The sequence below is a fragment of the Neodiprion lecontei genome, chromosome 7, assembly GCF_021901455.1.
Source record: "Neodiprion lecontei isolate iyNeoLeco1 chromosome 7, iyNeoLeco1.1, whole genome shotgun sequence".
Lineage (NCBI taxonomy): Eukaryota > Metazoa > Arthropoda > Insecta > Hymenoptera > Diprionidae > Neodiprion > Neodiprion lecontei.
In genome coordinates, this window is record NC_060266.1 from 6,826,771 (window position 1) to 6,847,129 (window position 20,359).

At 34.6% G+C, this 20,359-nt stretch overlaps 1 protein-coding gene across 4 annotated transcripts in view; it reads right to left on the bottom strand.

Moving 5' to 3' along the window:
• Window positions 1-1,169: 1,169 nt before the first annotated feature.
• Window positions 1,170-20,359, bottom strand: part of LOC107220187 (ecotropic viral integration site 5 ortholog) — a 43,322-nt gene continuing 24,132 nt past the window's right edge. The window contains exons 1-11 of one of the 4 annotated variants that reach the window (XM_015658667.2): window positions 18,173-18,348; window positions 17,183-17,640; window positions 11,398-11,634; window positions 10,252-10,515; window positions 9,866-10,130; window positions 8,996-9,358; window positions 8,252-8,929; window positions 7,638-8,120; window positions 6,825-6,923; window positions 4,845-4,894; window positions 2,545-2,682 (exon numbers count right to left, since the gene is read on the bottom strand). In XM_015658667.2, coding sequence (XP_015514153.1) covers window positions 2,676-2,682; window positions 4,845-4,894; window positions 6,825-6,923; window positions 7,638-8,120; window positions 8,252-8,929; window positions 8,996-9,358; window positions 9,866-10,130; window positions 10,252-10,515; window positions 11,398-11,634; window positions 17,183-17,247 — 2,511 coding nt within the window. In that variant the 5' untranslated portion in view covers window positions 17,248-17,640; window positions 18,173-18,348 and the 3' untranslated portion in view covers window positions 2,545-2,675. Of the gene's footprint in view, window positions 2,683-4,844; window positions 4,895-6,824; window positions 6,924-7,637; window positions 8,121-8,251; window positions 8,930-8,995; window positions 9,359-9,865; window positions 10,131-10,251; window positions 10,516-11,397; window positions 11,635-17,182; window positions 17,641-18,172; window positions 18,349-20,359 lie in introns of those variants that run through there. The other 3 variants (XM_046745868.1, XM_015658666.2, XM_015658668.2) reach the window with 3 other exon arrangements.

The following is a 20,359-nucleotide window of genomic DNA, read 5'->3' on the forward strand; positions in this document are numbered from 1 at the left end:
CATTCTCATTAGAAACATAAGAAAAAAAAAAAAGAAAAACACCGAAATCTGGAAAGTTCTTTCATTTTTTTCTTCTACCGATTATTCATGAATCTACACATGCCACACCAATATGTAAAACATTATATAAATTTCCTGATACATAAGGATTTATCTAAAGACATTTCTCTTCTAGTTGCTTTTATCTATAACAACGGGGTCATTTTTTTCTAAAATATGATATAAAACTGCGACCCAAATTTCACCTAAAATTTCCTCACACTCAACAATTTGGACATAATTGCAAAGTGTAATCGCAATACACTTGGATCTAATTAAAATTAGGAATAAGTAACGTCTTAGGAATGAAAATTATACTGTCAAACATAAGTGCCTTACTATTCCGCAGTGAGCTACTGTATTGCGTATTATACATACAGATCGATACTTAATATTAATTTGCAATTAAAACTGCAATTTTATTTTTTCTAAATATTTTTAATACTGAAAAATATTGGAATATCAATTAAAATTTAAGTGTTTTGGTTAAAACATTGAAAAACATTGGCCACCTCTAACCAGCAAATGTACAGGATTATTAATCCGTTTCAACTTTCTAAAATAAATTTCATGGATCATAGAAATTTACGTGTTTATATAAGGAAAATACATGAAGCGCAGGGTTTGACGTAATCAATATTTCACGGGTGATCCAAGTTTTTCCACATTAAAATTCTAAGGTGTTACCATGATCCAAAACATAGAGAAGCAATTATTAGTCGACTGAAATATGCATTGTAGTTGTGCAAAGAACAAAAATCTGTTTGGCCAACTAGCTAAATTGTTGATTACGATATTTTCTTTTGAGTAATAGAACGACTTTAAGTACACAGTCACAGGATATTATAAATAGAACATCAAGTGATACAGATACCTATATTTGGTGAACAGTGTCGAGGAAGAATACTGTTAATTGCAAGCTAGGAAATAATTATTTACGAAAATTAATAACTTTGAGCAAGGGACAACTCGAGTCGCAAATCAGCATTGACCGTAACACAGGGATATAAATAGAGGCTCGTATCAAAGTTTCAGAAATATATTCTAATATGACCAGCCTCACAAATTTTTCAAACGTCATAAACGATCATCGATCTAAGAACAGTAACCATACGTTTTTTCTTTTTTTGTTTTTTTTTTTTTTGTACACCATTTACTGTAGAATATACCGTATAGATACTACCTATATACCAAAAACACCTACGAGTTGGCCTTTCCTCTAGGGAAAAATACTATTCTACATGATTGATAATATAAGTTGGTGTATTGGTCCAAGATTTGAATAACCGAAAAAGGGCGTCTATACTGAGTCGAGGGAGTTGAGAAGATTGAACTTTTTTGATTCATGAATTTCAGTATGAGCTATTGCATGGGAGTGTATTTTTATAGGTACTACTATTACAGTAGATATTACATTAATTTGTTAATAGAACTACTTTCGCGTCTATGAGACACCGATGGAGTACATATGGGGTATTCCATGTCAATTCGCCGGGCCATTGGCCTGACCCCTTCCGATTTTGATGTCCAATTTATTTTGGGTTCTGTTGGGCCCAAAATACGACCTCAAATTTTTGGAAATTTTTATTTCACTTTTATTCAGGGGTTGCACGAGCTGAAAGATAATAAAATTGTGAGAAAACATGAAGAGGGATCGTTTTTAAATTAATGATTTTTTTTTCACAGAAACTAGGACCCAAAACATAATTTTTCGTCCTAGTCCGAAAGTGGGCCGAGAACTAGCATTGTTGATTTTTTTTTTTTTTCAAGAATATTTTACTTTATTTTGCGGACGAAAAACAAAAAAAAAAAAATAGTTTAGAAAATAAGGAAAGAGGCCCGAAAATTGTCGAAGAAGCTCTACTTTTTACGAAGTTACTATTTTATATCTACTTTTAATCTAAGAAAAAAAAACAAATTCCACGAGAAAGACCTATTTTTTTGTTTTTGTTTTTCGTCTGCAAAGTGAAATAAAATATTCTTGAAAAGAAAAAAAAAAAAAAAAATCGACAATGCTGGTTCTCGCCCCAATTTCGGACTAGGACGAGAAATTATGTTTTGGTTCCTACTTTCTGTGAAAAAAAAATCATCAATTTAAAAACGATCCCTCTTCATGTTTTCTTACAATTTTATGGTTTTTCAGCTCGTGCAACCCCTTAAAAATGAAATAAAAATTTCCAAAAATTTGAGGTCGTATTTTGGGCCCAACAGAACCCAAAATAAATTGGACATCAAAATCGGAAGGGGTCAGGCCAATGGCCCGGCGAATTGACATGGAATGCTCCATATACATATATTATATAAATATATATATATATATATCATAATAGTAATATCAAATTATTTTTCTCTCCATTTTTTTCAAGTTGAGCATTGTGCATTGACTTTTGAAAGGCTTCACAGCCAAAAATGGAGTATCGTTATTTGTTACTTAGCTGCTTGAATAGTGAATTTTAGCGCAACACTTTGCATGGATAGAATCTACATGTCGGGAGGGCTGGGCGTCGACGCATTGACTGGATCTTGAAGGCAGATCCTGAGATCCCGTTCATCTAACTCGCTCTCGGTGTCCACACTTATACTTCGTATCGCTGGACCATCTTTGCCGGTCCATCTTTGTTTCCAGCTCTCTAGCCTCATGACCTAAACAAGCGTGCATATATTACTTATTATCAAATGATACAATACCACCAAATTTTTCCTATTTGTAGCCACGTAGTACAATTTGAAAAATATTATTGATTTGTCAATTTTGTGTAAAATAAAATGAAATGAACAAATAGTTCACTCGATAGTTCGATTTTTACAAATATTACGGCAGAAGAAAAACTATCCTACTGCTAGTAGGATTCGGTTTTTAATGCGATAAAGATCAAGCAGAATAAAGTGATCTTAATTTTTTTTTTTTGTTTTGTAAAATCATTTCTATAATATGAAAGTAACCAAGCATAAAAATTACTCGATCAATTATTGAAGAGTAACGCTTGAAATCCGTCACTCGGAATTTTTCACTTAATTATATACTTCATTTTCAACACTGATAATGTTTTTTGGTGAGTTAATTTAGACCTATAAGTACTTTTACGTGGCATTCTCAGTCAGTTCAGCCACTATTTTCCAGATTCTTTTAGACGTCGCTCATAATTGGCTACATTTTATTACTACACGCACGTAGTCTCTATAATTTTTTTATTTTATTATTCTCATTAATTTTTTGTATGAGATTTTTTCTATTAAATTTGTACAACTTGGATCGGACAGGTTTGGTAAAAAAAAGTAGTGAATCTAAACTTTTTTTTTTATTTTAGCAAACTTTTCAATGCAATACATTTCGTATTTTTATTCTGACTGGAAAGGCTATTTTGTTCCTGAAAGGATTGCTTTAAAAATCTAAAAAAGCAATCGCAGAGACTAATTTCAAGTCGTTATAAAATTTAGCCAATTATGAGCGAGATGTGAGAGAGTTTGAAAAAAAAAGCGGCCGAACTCTATGTTTTTAAATCTGCAGAGCCAAATTCTTATTATTACTATTAACAGAAATCACACAAATAAATGCTAAAAAGTGCATATTTAATACAAATCCGGTCTATATAATTTGTGCACATTTATGCATATATGTATATATACAGTAACTTGGCATAATTACGCAATGAGAGATATTTTGTGTATTGGCATCGGACTATTTCTTTGATGCTTACACTAAACGGAAGTACAAAAAATTGGAAAAAGAAAAAAAAAAAATAAAAAATCTATAAACGACACTTCACATCGATATAATGCACATTTAGTTATTCTAGAGTATCTATTTTCATACGTAAATGGTACAACGAGCTAAAATTGTAGCATTTTTTTTCTCGACCGTATACATTAGACGTTCACAATGAAAAGAGTGTAACACATATTATATTGTAACTCTAGAAGCGCACAAACGGATTCATGCAGGAAAATTGTACTCGATAAAAAAAACTGTAGCATGCGTATAATCTGGCAAGTACTCGTAGCCAGAAGACTCTTGAATAAATGAATGTTTAAAGAGTTCTGTACTCTCAACGTTTATTTACATTCGACCAACTTACGACTATCAATTACATTTGATTTTTGACATTAGAGTAAATGAGTTAGCTGGATAGAAGAGGGACGAACGGTATTTTAGTTATTCATTAGCGTAGGAGGTTTGATCGACGGTAAGTATAGCAAAGAATCGAATAGTAGGTATGATTGAAATAAGTTAGCAAAAATAGGTAGTCTGTACGAGACGATATCGAATCAAAGGAAGAAGAGGATATGCATAAGACGATATAAATTCATCACGAAGGCGATCCAACAATCTGAAACATTGTTCTAATGGAAATAATACCTATTCGACGAAGGAACCTGTGTTGCATTCCATATTACACTTGATTAACAAGATCCTGTGAATTTGGTCCCACACACAATTAGTGATAAATCTGTGCCATACATAAGCTACAATTTATTACTCTTGGCACATTTTTTCACGCTCACCTGCGCTATGCAAATAATGTAAAAAAAAAAATAACTAAAAATAAAATAAAATTAAATTGATATGCGAAATAAATATTGAAAGTATCTTAGGTAAAATTAAAAATAGAAAATTCGAAAAAAAAGTAAAGACGATTTTTCAATTCTACTTTCGTGCTTCCGATTGTTTGTCTGGATCGTAATCTACTTTGACGGTGCGAAAGTATTTGACAGTTTTGTTTTCTCACATACGTAAATCGAATTTGCTAACTACAAAAGGCACAATCAACAAAAGAGAGCGTTACAGAGAGATAGATAGGACTTACTCGAGCCAGCGCCAGGGCTCTGTCTCCGGGCTGGTGATTGGCGTAGGAAACTAAGGAGACAGAGACAACATACCAATAGTGGGTTAGTAATAGTTAACCGCCGCCTCATTTGCTCGATAGCTAAGGTTTCTTGGAAAATTTGCTTCGTCGTGTATATTTACAGCTGCGTTCCAATTGTAGTCAGAAGAATTGGGATATTAGTTTCTCTAATCGTTCTATCAATTGCTTTCGAAACAAATTATTGCAATATAAACATCACTTTCCATTTAAAGTGAAAATATATTATAAATATATTTATCTACAGACATGAAATACAATTTATGTATTTCGATTGCTTTCAACGAGGATCTCGTAGGGAATAGCGATGTAACACATATTTCAATACTCGTATGGTTGAATGATATAATTCAAGGTAGTTTGCCGCGCTGGAAAAAAAAAATTTGTATATGCAAATATTTTTCAAATAGAAGATCTGAAGTTCTGTTCAATTTTATTACTTTGTTTCAGTCTCAATTGTAAGGGAATTTCCCTCGCTTGTGATTTACGCATATATAAGTACACGAGTGGCGCAACGAAGCAGCTTATGTTAGCAGTTTATTAATCATGGTTTTAAACGCCTAAGGTTTCATCAAACTGTCCTTGGATCCCTGAATTTTCGTAGGGTAGCAACAAGTTAGCCGAAATAAAATGTTTCAGCTTTTTGCGGAAAAAGATTTAGAATTCTCTTTTGATATTCCTCAATGGAATAGAAAAAATGTGTGGTGACTTTTGAACGCACAAATCTGAGATTCGTTATCGTATCATTTCTTTTATGATTTCAAATTATACTTTCATCTAATTCTACGTACGTATTTTCGAAAGCATGAAATACGTGTCAAATTATAGCAATAAAATTTCCTCATTTTTCTTGTTTGCTCAGCTTTTCCGGTTCATCATAAATCTGTTTCACAGATGAAAAACGCGTAACGATTTGAAAGATTTAATTCCTCATATTCAAAATTTAATCAACATTCGTTGAAACACGCATTCTGACATCAACAAAAGTTATTACTAACGTTGAATATCGATTGCAGTTTGCAAGAATGAGTTTTTATTGTCAAATAAATTTACGAATTTTTGCATTTTATACAGCATAATCATATAAGTCTACTCTTTCTTCTGTATTAGAATACAAAGTGATAGCATAAATTGTTCTTTGAGGTGAAATGGAAATACCCTGATTGTGAGTAAAAAAAAAGAAAAAAAAAAGGAAATATCTGACGGTGTAGGGAGAATAATTTCGTAATAGTAATTAATATCCCAACTCAGAAATAAAATAGTCAATTATAGACAAACAACGACGCAGTAATCATGTACAATTTATAAGCATTTTCAAATTTTGCCTGCCACTGCTCCTCTGAATTCCTTGGTTTTACTGGTAATTACAGTTACTGAGGCTGTGGGTATGTTACAGCGGGTCTTAGTCTGAAGCATCAACATCATTAACAAGCATTGCGTGTTCCGTTGCATTGCAGTAAGAAGTGCGATTTATGCTGTATGTAAATTGCACCTGTGCGTGAGGACATGAGAAAATTCAAATGTGGCTCTTTTTATTGCTGTGACATATATATTGCAGCAAAATTTATTGTGTAAAAATTAACAGACATAACACTGGCAGAAAATTTCATTTCAATATCGTATAAAAATTCAACCAAATTAATCATATCGAGAGAGACGAGCAAAACAAGCATAATTGTCAAGTTTTTGGGATTCAATATCAGAGATTATTATTATTCCCGATCCCTGTAATCAATTAGCTCGGCATTAATAATCGGAAGTAACGTCAATATCATACCTCGTATTAAACTGTCACCTCTTACTGCAATACTTGTATTGTATATACAGTACAGTGTTGTTTATTTTGTCTGTTCGCTTTTGGTTATCGTTATATTATTGTCGGAGCAAACGTTATGTTTGTGTAATAACAATTCAAAGACTTACTTCAGCTTTCAAGTCGGCAACTTTATCCTGCAATTCTTTTACTCGTTCGCTATCATCCAGGTTGTTCCTTAGTTCGCCTTCTGCATACATTTCTTCGTTCTGCAAACGAGTGTAAAATTTTTTTTCAACTGAATTTTTGGGCATGCTATTATTACTATTTCGTATATTGATAAAAAAAAAAATTAATAGAAATGTATGGTAAGCATTGGAATATCGGAGTTCAAATTCAATTTGTCATTACACATTCCATCGTTTCATTTTCAAACTATTACAATACAATTAATTATTCTCTCTTGCTCTCAAAATGCAAATTTCCAATGATTGTTTCAATTTGTTCATACGCTATCATCATTAATTCTACAAATACGTGCATATTTCAATTTTTTTATTTGTCGAACGCAACGTATTTGCGATGACTTATTCTTATCTTAAAATTACTGGACTCTGTGACAATCTGTTCATGTCTGAGCACTCTCATAGGTGGCAGCACAATGCGAATATGCTGTACCAACTTGTAGCTTTAGATGATAAGAAAGACGCCTGAGTAACGCTATTAAAGACGTTGTATGGCATATTGGAAACCAGCAGTAGAAAAGGATAAATCATAGAAATAAATGTTTCAAACGAAAAAGTCGTTGGAGTAATTGTTAGGTACATATATACATATATTTTTTTTTACCAAGATGATAAAAGATGATAATAGTAATAACAACAACAACAACAACAACAACAACAATAATAATAATAATGATAATAATATGTTTTGGTATTGGTAATTAGCTACTGTTACGCGCAAGATTGAAGGTAGCTTACCTTAAGTTCAAGTAAGGATATTTTATGAGTAAGTTCAGCGACTTGCTGAGCATGTTCCGCATCCCTTATCCTCGCCATCATGAATTCATCCTTCATTTTTGATTCTAGATCCGAATACTTGTGTTGTTGTTCCCGAAGTTTCGTTGTGAGGTCTTTTTCTCTTATCAGAGCTTCGTCGAGTTCCTCCCTTAGCTGCTTTCCGCCTTCGTCCTGTCTTCTAAGTTGATTCGTCGCCACCTGTACTTGGGTTTCGAGTTCCATTACTTTCAGTCTGAGTTCTTTAACCTCGGTGAGAGCCTCCATTTCCCGGATTCTTGTCGTCATCAAATCTTCTTCCAGTCTTTGAGTCTCGTGACCTCGGTTTTCCCAGAACAGTAATTTCTTTGGCGTCGAATCCGCTGCCGGAGCAGGTTGAGCCGATCGATGCTCTTGAAGATGCCTCTGCCATGCCGAACTTAATTCCGTTACCCTTTGCCGAAGATCCTGAAAACATATTGTTATTAATGTTTTTAATAATTGTTGTTAATAATAGCCATATGAGCTTTCTGTTTTTCAACAGTTGCGACGATCGAATTCCTTCCATGCAAACATTACGTACAGACCATGGTACTTACTTTCAGAGATAAATTCGCTTCCGCTTCTCTAAGTTTCACAGCGATCAATTCCTCTTGAAGATGCGCCACAGAATTATCCGGTCTCGACTCTCGTAGTGTTTTTTTGTCCTCCTCTAATTCTTGTATCCTTGCTCTTAGGTCCCTGATCGTAGCGTCATTCTCCGCCTCGTGCAATCTAACTTTGACCAGCTCTTGCTGTAAGCACTGTAACATTTCTTCTTTTTCCGATAACGCTTTTTGCTTAAGCGACATCTCGTCAAGAGACGACTGTTTCGATGTTAAATTCTCTTCCAATAGAATGGAAAGCGACCTTAACTCTTCGTGCGCTATTTCTAACTGATGATTTGTTTCTAGATGGGTATGCTTCAAAGCTGCCAGTTCCCTCTGCACAACGAACGTTGTTTCTTCTTCTTCTGCCCTCGATACTTGACCCCTAACTAATCTGTCGGCAAGTTCAGCCGACTCTGCTTCCAATAGTTCGGTTCTTTGCCTAAGTAGTCTGTTTTCCGCTCTCAGCCTTCTAAGTTCCACCATTTCCTCCTGCTCCTTCATTTTCAACACTGTGTAATCCTTTTCCAACTTCTTCATTCGTTTTTGGTTAATTCTCATCTCGTACGCAAGATTCATCAGTCCGTCAGGATCCGCCTCCGCTCGACCAGGTAATTCTTTCTGGAAAAACTGTAAAGCACAAAATTCACACGTGAGAATTGTTCGAATTCGAATTCGATTATCGATCTGCGTTACCTTCAGCATGCCTTCCATGTCGAGGCTCAGTAAGTCTTCTTTGCCTAAGTGTAGCATAGCCAAGGCGACCTTGAATATGACCTCCATTCCCTCCGAGAGAAACACATCGAAAATACGACAGGCGAGAGGCAGGCTAAGCGCAGTCGTAAAGAGTGTCAAAAACCACGAAGAGGCGTACATCGACGTGTGGAAACCTTGCGCAGTGAAGTGAGCGTGAAGTTCGGGGTGCGTGTCAGCCACAAGATGCTCCAGCTGGTACATGCAGACTCCTAATTCGGCCATACTCGGCTTGAACATGTCTCGAAGCCGATACTCTTGCATCAATGCAACGAGGACGGCGAACGCTTCCTCTTCTGGCATTTGCTGTAATAAGACAGTGTTCACGTTTTAGCGATAAAATGGTAATGACGATGGCAATTGTACGCCAACATTTGAATCTGAAAGCGCACGTGTGTATCTGCATAAAACGGTGTGATTATTGGATTGGAAATCAACCCATCATTTTACTTGGCACCAGAAACAAGAGAAAATAAAATAGTTTATTAGATGTACATAATCGGGTCGTCTAGAGTCTATAGCATATCGAATACCCTGATATTTACGGGGTTTTCATTAGATTGACAAAAAACGAAAGTTTAATTTATATCTTATACATACTTTTTTTTGTACGAATTTCAATTTCCACATACGTATTGCAATACGTACTGAAAATTAGAATATTAGCCTTACGGCTGTAACAAAGAGAAAACTGATAAAAATTCCAAGAACGATGCCGAAAATTCTTGACAATTTCCTGACTTCTCAAGACTACGTCAAATTCAGCTTACATCTGGAATATGAGCGACAAAGGTGAAACTTGCGAACACCCACCTGCATGAGAAGCAAACCAACGATGAAGCCCGAGCCTTGACAGTATCCTACCTCACGATCGTGAAGACTGTAAGCTTTCATTACGTTGAACAGACTTTCCTGTCCCAAGCCATCTTTTTCCTTGAAGAAATCATGCTCAGGGTAAGTTCGAGCTATATCTCGTCTGATCACCCTTTCGCAAGCCGACGTAGCTTTGATGTATTCGGCGAACTGTTTTTTCACCGGAGCGTCGTGAGCTCCGCATAATAGCTGCCATACTATCCCTCTATAATACAAGATCGATTGGTCATGAGTCTTGCATACGATCGTCGACGTCTGTTTACAATCCAAAGATTGTCATCGTTCAAAGTTTTGTGAGGAATAAATAAACGAAAGAAAGTGCATACCTGAAGTGATGTGGAATGCCTTTGCGCACCAGTTCCTTGACGAACTCCTTCTTCTTTTTACTATAATTCTCCCAGTCGGCGACGATGTGACCCCAAAGTGTCCAGATGTTCTCTTCGCCGTCTGTTGGCGAGTGGCGTCGGGGCGCAGCATCCCCACCACCGCTGCTGCCCCCCGACGCCAAAGAGACCTGCGAAGTGTCCGATCCCTTTCTGCTGTGGTTGCTTTGCAGTGAATTCAACGACTTTGCATCTGACTCTATGAGCCTGAAAAATGTGTGACAAATTATATACTCCGTCAATTATTTTAGTTTGGATAAAAACGAAACGCTTTCATGAAAATCGAAAGGTTTGCGAAATCACATTGTTTCTTTTCGAAAATTCTTTTGTAAATAAATTTTCACAATTCATTTTAATCTTATCACGCCTTTTTCAACAGTATTACCTTCTATGGCATTATTGCTTGGGATGCGTATAACAACGTTCTGAACAGGATCGTTACGTAACAGAAAAACAATCATGAAACTCATAAATTGTAATAGAAATTATTTCACCGCACGGTATGAACAAGAGTATGAATATCGTAATATTATCTGAACTATCCATGTCGAAGCTTTGTCATTCTGTTATAAAGAATTTCATGCGGTTCATCAAAATTCTAGTAGTATTACGTTCGGATTACCTAAAATGTCCAAAACTCCGATGAAAAGAAAAATGCCTACGTTACAGCTTTACTAGATTTCAGCTGACTTAAACAAATTTGCCAAACGATGATAAGAAAAAATTGAAAAATATTTTGTACAATAATTACACAAAACAAGGATACGTGGGTGATTTTGTAACTACGCACTTAGTTGTAAATGCACTAACAAATTATACTTTGAACTTCACATACTGTTATTATTATTTCCTTTTCTTTTTTCAATTGTTAATCCTTTTTAATTTCATTTTTATATTTAACGAACCTACGCACAGCGGTATAATAATTATATAGCTAGGTGTCTTACAATTAGTAGAATGCAATGTATGTTATATCTAGTTCCTAAGAGTTGCGTTTGTATGATCTCATTTCAATAAACGAACACAAAACAAATAAATAAATTCTCTATATTCGAGGTATCTAGGTTCCACAACGAGAAATCTACGCACCGATTGGCTTCTTCCAGTTTAGCTAGGAGAGCCAGCTCGTCGGTGGATATGTCTTTGACGGAGGATACTGGTGTCGGCTCCTCTTCCACCAGGTCAATCTTTGCTGACGCCGAGTTTTTTCTGTTATTGGGATTAGACTGGGGCAAGGAGGTGCGCAGGCACAGCACGCTCATCACCTGCGGTCCATAACGTGACAGCGATAATCTCCCAACTGCTATTCCGCCACCTTCGTGGGTTCTGAAAGAAAATTCATAACTCTAAGTAAAATGTTTGTATCGGAAGTTTCCTTCGTTGACTGTGTTGATTTATTTTCTTTTTACTTTTCTTCTATACACTCAATTTTTGTATAACTTTTGCTTCAAAGAAGCTTTTCAATTATTGTCGAATACTTATGAATTCTGATATTGCCTAAAAGCTAGATTATTTTATCTCGAATAATCGATGATAATTCTATCGTCGGGTATTTGAGAAAATTATTCATGGTACAAATTCACATCGATAAGTCATACAGTTTTGGACATAAAATATTTAAACTCGTGAATACGCCATACATTTTAACTTAGAGTCAATTTTTTATTTATTTATTTTGTTTTTTGTTTTTACGAAGTTCATTGTTACAGTATTTCACTGCAATTTTTTTTTATTTTTTTTTATTTTCTCATGCAAAACCAACATTCGACTAAAATTTCACACTTTCGTCCAAATTGCATAAAAACCAAGTATAAATTTTATTTCTAACGCTTTCTCTGCGTGATTATTAATATATTGCGTACAATAATTTCCTCTATATTGCACACAAAGGTGACACAATTGAATGCGGATATTTATACCGAAGTGAAAGATGCTTAATTTTATTTTTTCAAAAATAACAACCTCGATAATCGTCAAATTTTTGGCTAGACTCAGTTTTATAATAATAGTTATAATTTAATGTAATTATTGTAATAGAATGTTACTCACAACAAATCATTCAATTTGTCAAAGTATCTTGAAGCTTTATTCGTTACCCAATATTCAAGGTTTTTGCAAATTATGAGAGTAAATTAAACGTATATAAATCTTTTTCTTCTCTTGTTAAACGAACCTAAGATAATTCTTTGATTCGTTAAGAGTCGGGAAAGATTCTACGAGTGCTTAATTTTTCCCAAACAATATCGCAAAGATATGTCGATTAAGACGGAACAAAATTACCGCAATTATTAAAAGCAAAGTCTATCGTATCGACAAGAAAAATTGTAGAACGAGTAAGTTGTTTTTGCTATTTCGGTAATATATGGAAAAAAAAAGATTGCAAAGATAAAAAAAATTTTTTAAATAAAAAAGGAGATTCAATATCTTTGCAAGAAATCATTTGTTGTAATAAAAATTTAGGAATTCGATACTCGCGGAAGCGAAACTTCGCCGAGCTCTGACAATGAGGGTTACTATTTGTTAGTTAATTGAGTAGATGATGCAACGGCAATAATATAAGCCAGAGAGAAGAAGCTCCCAGGCTCTCGGCCTTCCTTCTCAAGTTGGATGACCCCGTTTCAAAGAATAAGACGATATACGTACGTACGTATTATAAATCGTACGAACACGTGGTTTGTATAATAATAACGTTATATTCATGCAGGGGGAAAGTAAATGGTCGAGAAATGAGAAAAGCTCCTAATATAAGTAAATGATAAAGGCATCAAAAGGGGAATAAGAATAGGTATAAGATTTGGTAGATTTAACAAAGCGAATGGGAAAATATACAGGCCAGACAATTTTTTCTCGCGGTGACAAAGAAAATGACAAACTCACAAAGTGTGAAGGATGTTTGTATTATAATCCTTATATATATATATATATATATATATAAGGTATAAAGATAAGTTATCTACGTAAAAAGTCTCAAACTTTTTTATGAGCATCAAAAGAAAAAAAAAAAATGAACGTATTTCATTGCGGTTGTTTCATTCGAGTAATCCTTTAACGGATATCGTAGGAGGGGAAATTTTCCACGTTGGGAAACTCTACTACGGCTGTTGATTTGATTTTGAAAAAAAATCGAAAAACACTTGACAAGATTTCTGTCGTTCTGAGGAAGGTCCTAAGGCCAGAAATTGATTTAAAAGTTCATTTATATAGTTAGCTGTGAAAATTAGAATTTTTTTAAAAGGTCAGCAGTTGAGAAAAAAAAAAATTAAAAATAATTTTCATCAACTCCATCTGAGTGTGGCTGTTTAACGATTAAGGTATTTATTTGTTTTATTAGCAAAGACCATTTTTTGAACTTAGTAAATCATTTGCTAAAAGAAGTCGACGGCTGATAAACAAGAATCCACGATTTGTCGAATCAACTAATTATTCAGGATAGGAAACACGTACATGTGAAATTAGTCGACAGTTGTAAAACTAAACGAAGCATGTTATTGTAAATCATAACATGTTTTTTTTTTTTTTGTTTTGTGACGAAGGAAATTAATAATAATTCATAAAGTTTTGTTAAGCTACTACACGCGTGTGAAATTTAGCTTCAATATTTATAAATACGTCTAAGATCGTTTAAACCTGCAGACTATCTTGTACCTGATTTTGATATCTTTTTTTATAATATTTGTTTGCGCAGTGTTTCCGTAAAAACAAATGATTCGCAAAAACATTGTGCATGTCAGGGAACGATGATTTTTCACAGTGATCTCCGAAGTGATCACTGGATATAATGTTGATAAAAATTAATTCTGATCTGATTACATTGCTAAAAAAAATTCATTATAACAGCGAAAAAGAATACCAAAAGAAATGTGAATGAAGTGCGAAATATCAAAGGTGCAGAGATGTCAGTCGACTTGGAATAGAACGCCCCGTACAGATTAATTTTATCGTTAATCATGCGCGCTTCAGATTTTTGCTATATATACTATGCATAGCGCAAGTATGACGGCGATAAATGATAACGCAACCCTTAATAGACATTAATCTCAAGATACAAGTGCAAGAGTTGAGTGCCGTGCTTTGAGAGTAATGGCCTGTAACTGCAGACGTCCAGACAAACTTGATCGATGATATTCTCGTAAAGATTTTTTACCTTCGCTAAACATAGCGAAGGGGGTATTTTTATGCAAAGAAATCGGATTTGCACACTTACTAGGGAACTGTAGTAAAATAATCGGATTTGCACAGTCACTAGGGAATTATAGTACAATAATTGGATCTGCACAGTCACTAGGCAATTCTAGTGAAATAACCTGATTCGCAAAGTCACTAGGAAAGCCTAGTAGAATAATCAGATTTGCACAGTCACTAGGGAATTTTAGTAAAATAATCTGGTTTGCATAGTTACTAAGGAATTTTAGTAAAATAATCGGATTTGCACAGTCACTAGGGAATTCTAGTAAAAAAAAATCTGAATTGCACAGTCACTAGAGAATTCTAGTAAAATGGGTGTCTAGCAATAGTGGTTAAAAAATTACTAGAATTACAACAAAATTCGGTAGACGTAAGTATTTAGTGTGATTGTAGTTCTGATTATCATCGTGAAGGTAAAATTTTGTGGTTACTGCAGAATTAAATCTGTTTATTTGGTTGACCAGATTATTTCAGTTAAATAAAGCTTTCAAGGTGATTTGTTGTTGCACTATGAAATCAAATTATCGCAATAGTTACAAGCAAAGACGTAGGTATGAGTGGGCATAATGAAAAAGAATATAAAACGTGCAGATTTCCAGTTCACAACGACGAAACGAATCTTTATTTTGTCCCTAGAACTGTAATATTTTTTGGTTATGGTAAAACTGGAATATAGTTATAAGACCGTATACTAACCACGACTAGAAATTTCACTAGACGAGAGAATGATCATCGCATCAGGGTATAGGGTGATTATTCTGGTTTATAAATGTCAGGGCAAATGGTGAGCTTAATCTAATTTGCCACCCCGGCATGAGTGACCCAGTTGGACGTCCAAATGTTATACGGGGATAGGTACACACATAGTCATAACGAATCAAGAGATAACCGTAAACCCTACCGGCTCCCTGTCAATTAGAGCTAACAAATCGCGTCTCCGTTATCCGACAAAACCTACGATTGGATCGTCGATTTCTCACAATTCCGTATCTGCGTGCTTTAGACATGACAATTTACTCGTCATCTTGTAATTGAGTGAATGCTGTTGTCGAACTATACCGACCGAGTAAAATATCGCTCGTTGCAACCGCTATTTTTTTTTTATACCCAAAAACAAAACCGCGATTTTAAATAAACATACATTACTGTATATTCAGTTGCTGTATCGTTCTGTTTTATCGACGAATCTAGTGGTCGATAAAGGAAAGGGCAATGTTACCATCTTTCCCAAAATTATCAGAGATTTCGACAATGTCGGTCACGTGTTCTTCAAATTAACTTTCAACTTCTATATTCCGACTGTTCTTCGATTGTTTCAAAACAATATTCATAAACTACGTCGTAAAATGTACAGAAGTTTCAGTATCCGTGATCTCTGCATGGTTTTTGAAACCCATGTTATAATTGGTCGAGAAATTATAGTTTCAGCTACATTTGGAAAGACGATCGCGTTTGGCTTTGGCTGACATAATTGGAACAATACTTGGGAAACAGAGAGAGAATCATGAATTGCAGAAGCACCGTCCGTGGCGAGGTATTTCCTTTTTTTCATTCTAATTACAAAACTACGATTTTACGCAATGTTACCGTAACGGTTCACTTGCAATGGTTCAAGGCTACGTCTTGTAACGAAAATTGCGGAGAAATTTTTCACCGTAAAATCGAAGAGCATTCATATTAGAGGCAAATTTAAGAGACAAATAATTTTGCTTGTGAAGCAAACAAAACAAAAGCTTCTTTCAAAACTTTCAATAATTTCTTTCAAAAGCGTTTTGAAATCTAGAAAGAAAAAAAATTTATAACAAATTAGACCACAGACTGTACATATCCAGCAGTACAAAATGTTTTACAAAATACTTTCGGGCATTGTAAATGTAAATTTAGGCTAGTAAATGTTTTAACCTTAATTAATACCTTCAGAATTCAATTTCCTCTTGAATAAAACAAAAACAAATTTTGATAGTAAAATGGAACCAAAAACGTTCCGTTCCTTCTCAAATTATATATATTTTTCTAAAAAAAAATTTTCAATAATTATAAAATTTTTCAATATGCTCGCACGTATTGATTTCCTTCAACACTAATTTCTTAAATTATATTTCTAACAGGGTGGCCACAAATTGTTGTGAAAAAATTGTATGAAATTTCCAGATTTCCCACGACCTAAAACCTAGTTTTTTCTGACATTTTTCCAGTTCTAGTAAGTCACTAAAACCAAAATCGTTCGGTTTATCAACCCTATATTCGGTTCAAAATTCAATTCGAATAGAAGAAACATATAACGTACAAAAAAGTCAGTTTAAGCCAACTTGTTTTCCTCGACGAAATAAAAGTCAACTTGTTACCTCAAAAGATCATTTCCAATTTCCGTGATAGAAAACTGATATTTTAAGTTTATTCAATCACTAAATTAAAAATCCTCTGACATTTCCAGGTTTTTTAGGTGTGTGGCCACCCTGCCTAGGCAAAATAAAAAAAAAAAAGGTGAGGTGATTATTATCAGAAGAAGTTACGACACAGCGAAGGAGAAAAATGTAAATCTATACGTATATAGTCGAGGAAATCAGTCCAATTGATTTTTACCCGTCTCGCGAAATAACGACATTCGCTGGCTGATGATGGAAGGATATCACGAAAGCATTATTACAAGGAAGGAGGATTTCAATCACTGTATATAATACGTGATTACCTCTTGGTTGCTTTTCCTCGCGTCCACCTCGCCGCCGCCGGGGCCAAAAGACCGAGTAGAACCATTCAGCCAATGCGTTCAGTTTATTTAAACTTCGGATCTTTATATCTTTAATGTATTATATATATATATATATATATATATATATATAATTTATAACCGTGTCGTAAGTATATTATTATCACATTACACGTAAACACAAATAAGGAGAAATTTCCCGATTAAGTTTCTTTTTCCTTGTATCATTCCCCGCGGATTCTGAATTTCCTTTCAACCGATGCGGATGATATTTCCGTGTCTTACGGTATTTCCGCCTCGGTAACGTTCATCTTTTCGCTCATTTGCAATCACGCAGACCACGGTATGTATATATCTATGTAGATATGTATGTATTGTATAATCACTCCAGTGCCAGAATAATGCACGATGACAAGAGAAACGTCAACACTGCCTGCGACCTGTGAGAAATAACATGATAAAGTGATTTCTGATCCCGAACTTGAACGATATTCTTCCTTTTTATGTATTGTTTCGGCACAAAAATTTTCAACTTTTGAAAGATCCTGTAGCCTGGCTAGCAACGGGTCGCTGAGCAAGTCTTCAAGTCCGCAAAACGAAAGAAAAACAGAAAAAAACGTAAATTCTAAAATACAAAAAGAATAAAAATAAATAATGTATAATTTATCTCCGACAAGTAAAATTCTTGTAATCGATGAAATATCGTTGAAAATAGAAGAAAAAAATATGTATATATATTAAGAGACGCGTGAAAAAATGCTTGGAAAATTTGAAATAAAAAATTGCAGAAGAAGAATACAATCGTGTATAATAATTCAATGAATATATTCAATGATTTAGTGAAGCGTATAATTGACTGGAGTTAAATTCCCGCCAAATTTATGAAGAAGTAAGAGAAATAAAATTAAACAAACCGACGTCAACTCAGGCAAAGAAAAGAATATATAGGTATAATACTGATTTCGATTGCACCTGACAAGGTGTGGAATTACATGATCTGAATGTCGAAGTGTACGTATGACTCTGAATTCACAGTGTGTGTGTGTGTTTTTTTCCGAGGTGTGCGGCAGACGGAGAGGTCGAGACGTGACAATGACGTCGACGAGGTCGGACACAACACTGTGCTTCGGTACCGCGTTAGGTATCCAGGCTCTCGCGAGTCTCGCAGACGGACGAGGAGCGCCGTTTGCAGCTCGACGATGGTTTCGTTTGGAGGTCGATGAAGCCGGCGCAGGGTTGACGGAACCTTCTGCGCGGCGACCTCCGCCGTCGCGTCGTCGTCGTCCAGGTCGGCAACGGCGGGAGTAACTTTTCGGAACGTTATTTTTATAACGGATGAAGTCCTAAATTTACGTTTATAGGGAACTTTTTACGGGAGCAACTTGTCAGAACGTTATTTTTATAACGGGTGAAGTCCTAAATTTACTTTTCTAGGGAATTTTCTATGGAAGCAAATTTTCGGAACGTTATTTTTATAACGGATGAAGTCCTAAATTTACGTTTCTAGGGAATTTTTTACGGGAGCAACTTGTCGGAATGTTATTTTTACAGCGGATGAAGTCCTGAATTTACGTTTCTAGGGAATTTTCTATGGGAACAACTTTTCGGAACGTTATTTTTATAACGGATGAAGTCCTAAATTTACGTTTATAGGGAATTTTTCACGGGAGCAACTTGTCAGAACGTTATTTTTATAACGGGTGAAGTCCTAAATTTACTTTTCTAGGAAATTTTCTATGGAAGCAAATTTTCGGAACGTTATTTTTATAACGGATGGAGTCCCAAATTTACGTTTCTAGGGAATTTTTTACGGCAGCAACTTGTCGGAACAATATTTTTATAACGGATGAAGTCCTAAATTTACGTTTCTAGGGATTTTTCTATGGAAGCAACTTTTCGGAACGTTATCTTTATAACGGATGAAGTCCTCAATTTATGTTTCTAGGGAATTTTCTATGGAAGCAGATTTTTGGAACGTTATTTGTATAACGGATGAAGTCCTGTATTTACGTTTCTAAGGAATTTTCTATGGGACAACTTTTCGGAACGTTATTTTTATAACGTATGAAGTCCTGTATTTACGTTTCTAGGGAATTTTCTATGGGAGCAACTTTTCGGAACGTTATTTTTATAACGAAGGAAGTCCTAAATTTACGTTCCTGGGGAATTTTCTATGGGAACAACTTTTCGGAACGTTGTTTTTATAACGAATGAAGTCCTAAATTTACGTTTCTGGGGAATTTTCTATGGGAACAACCTTTTCGGAACGTTATCTTCATAACGGATGAAGTCCTGAATTAGCGGTGCTAAGGAATTTTCTATGTTATGTAATTTGTATTGTTTTGTGATTTGAGGATATATTGAATATGCATTCTCAATCAAAAGTGAGTCTCGTCGACGATATTGAATACTTTGCGCTAAGATGAGAATTGGAGAAACGTGAACCACGATAAAGACGAAACGAAAATTAATTTTGAATAATAATAATGCCCAAAAGTTACCGATAAGGTGTTAAAACAAAACATTGTTCAACAAATTTTTATGCAGTTTTTTTTTTGTCGTACAAAATGGATTCGCTAATTATTCAGTACACATGAACTTTCGAAGAATTTTCTCATTACTTTGAAGTTTCTCGTTTCCGAAAAATTTTAAAAGTTTAAAAATGTTGGAAAAATCCTAAATTTTTAAAATTAACGAGAAAACATTCACTGAAAAGTATCTGGGAATAAAAGTTTCAATGAGTTTAAACTCATCGATACACGGAGTGATCAGAATTTTAACTTTGTTAATGGGTTTCAGATTGAATAATTGCAAACATTTTTTCAGGAGACTAATTTTGAATCTCAAAAATCCGTCACGTGACACGAGAATGAAATTCTACACCTAAGATACTTTGATAACACAGCTGCTGGGCTAAGATGTTTGGTGATAATTGAATTACTTTGAATATTTGGAAAGACGAAATCGAAGAACCAGCCGTGAAGTTGGAGGGAAAAAAATGATCGAGATAAATAACAATTGTAGAATTTCTCAAAACACGAGACAAGTTATATGAAATTACATTCCGAATTTTTTTGAACATTGAATATATAGTAAAATTTCACATATTTGAAACATTGATTGACAAGAGTTTTAAAAAACGGTGAGATAAAACATGTT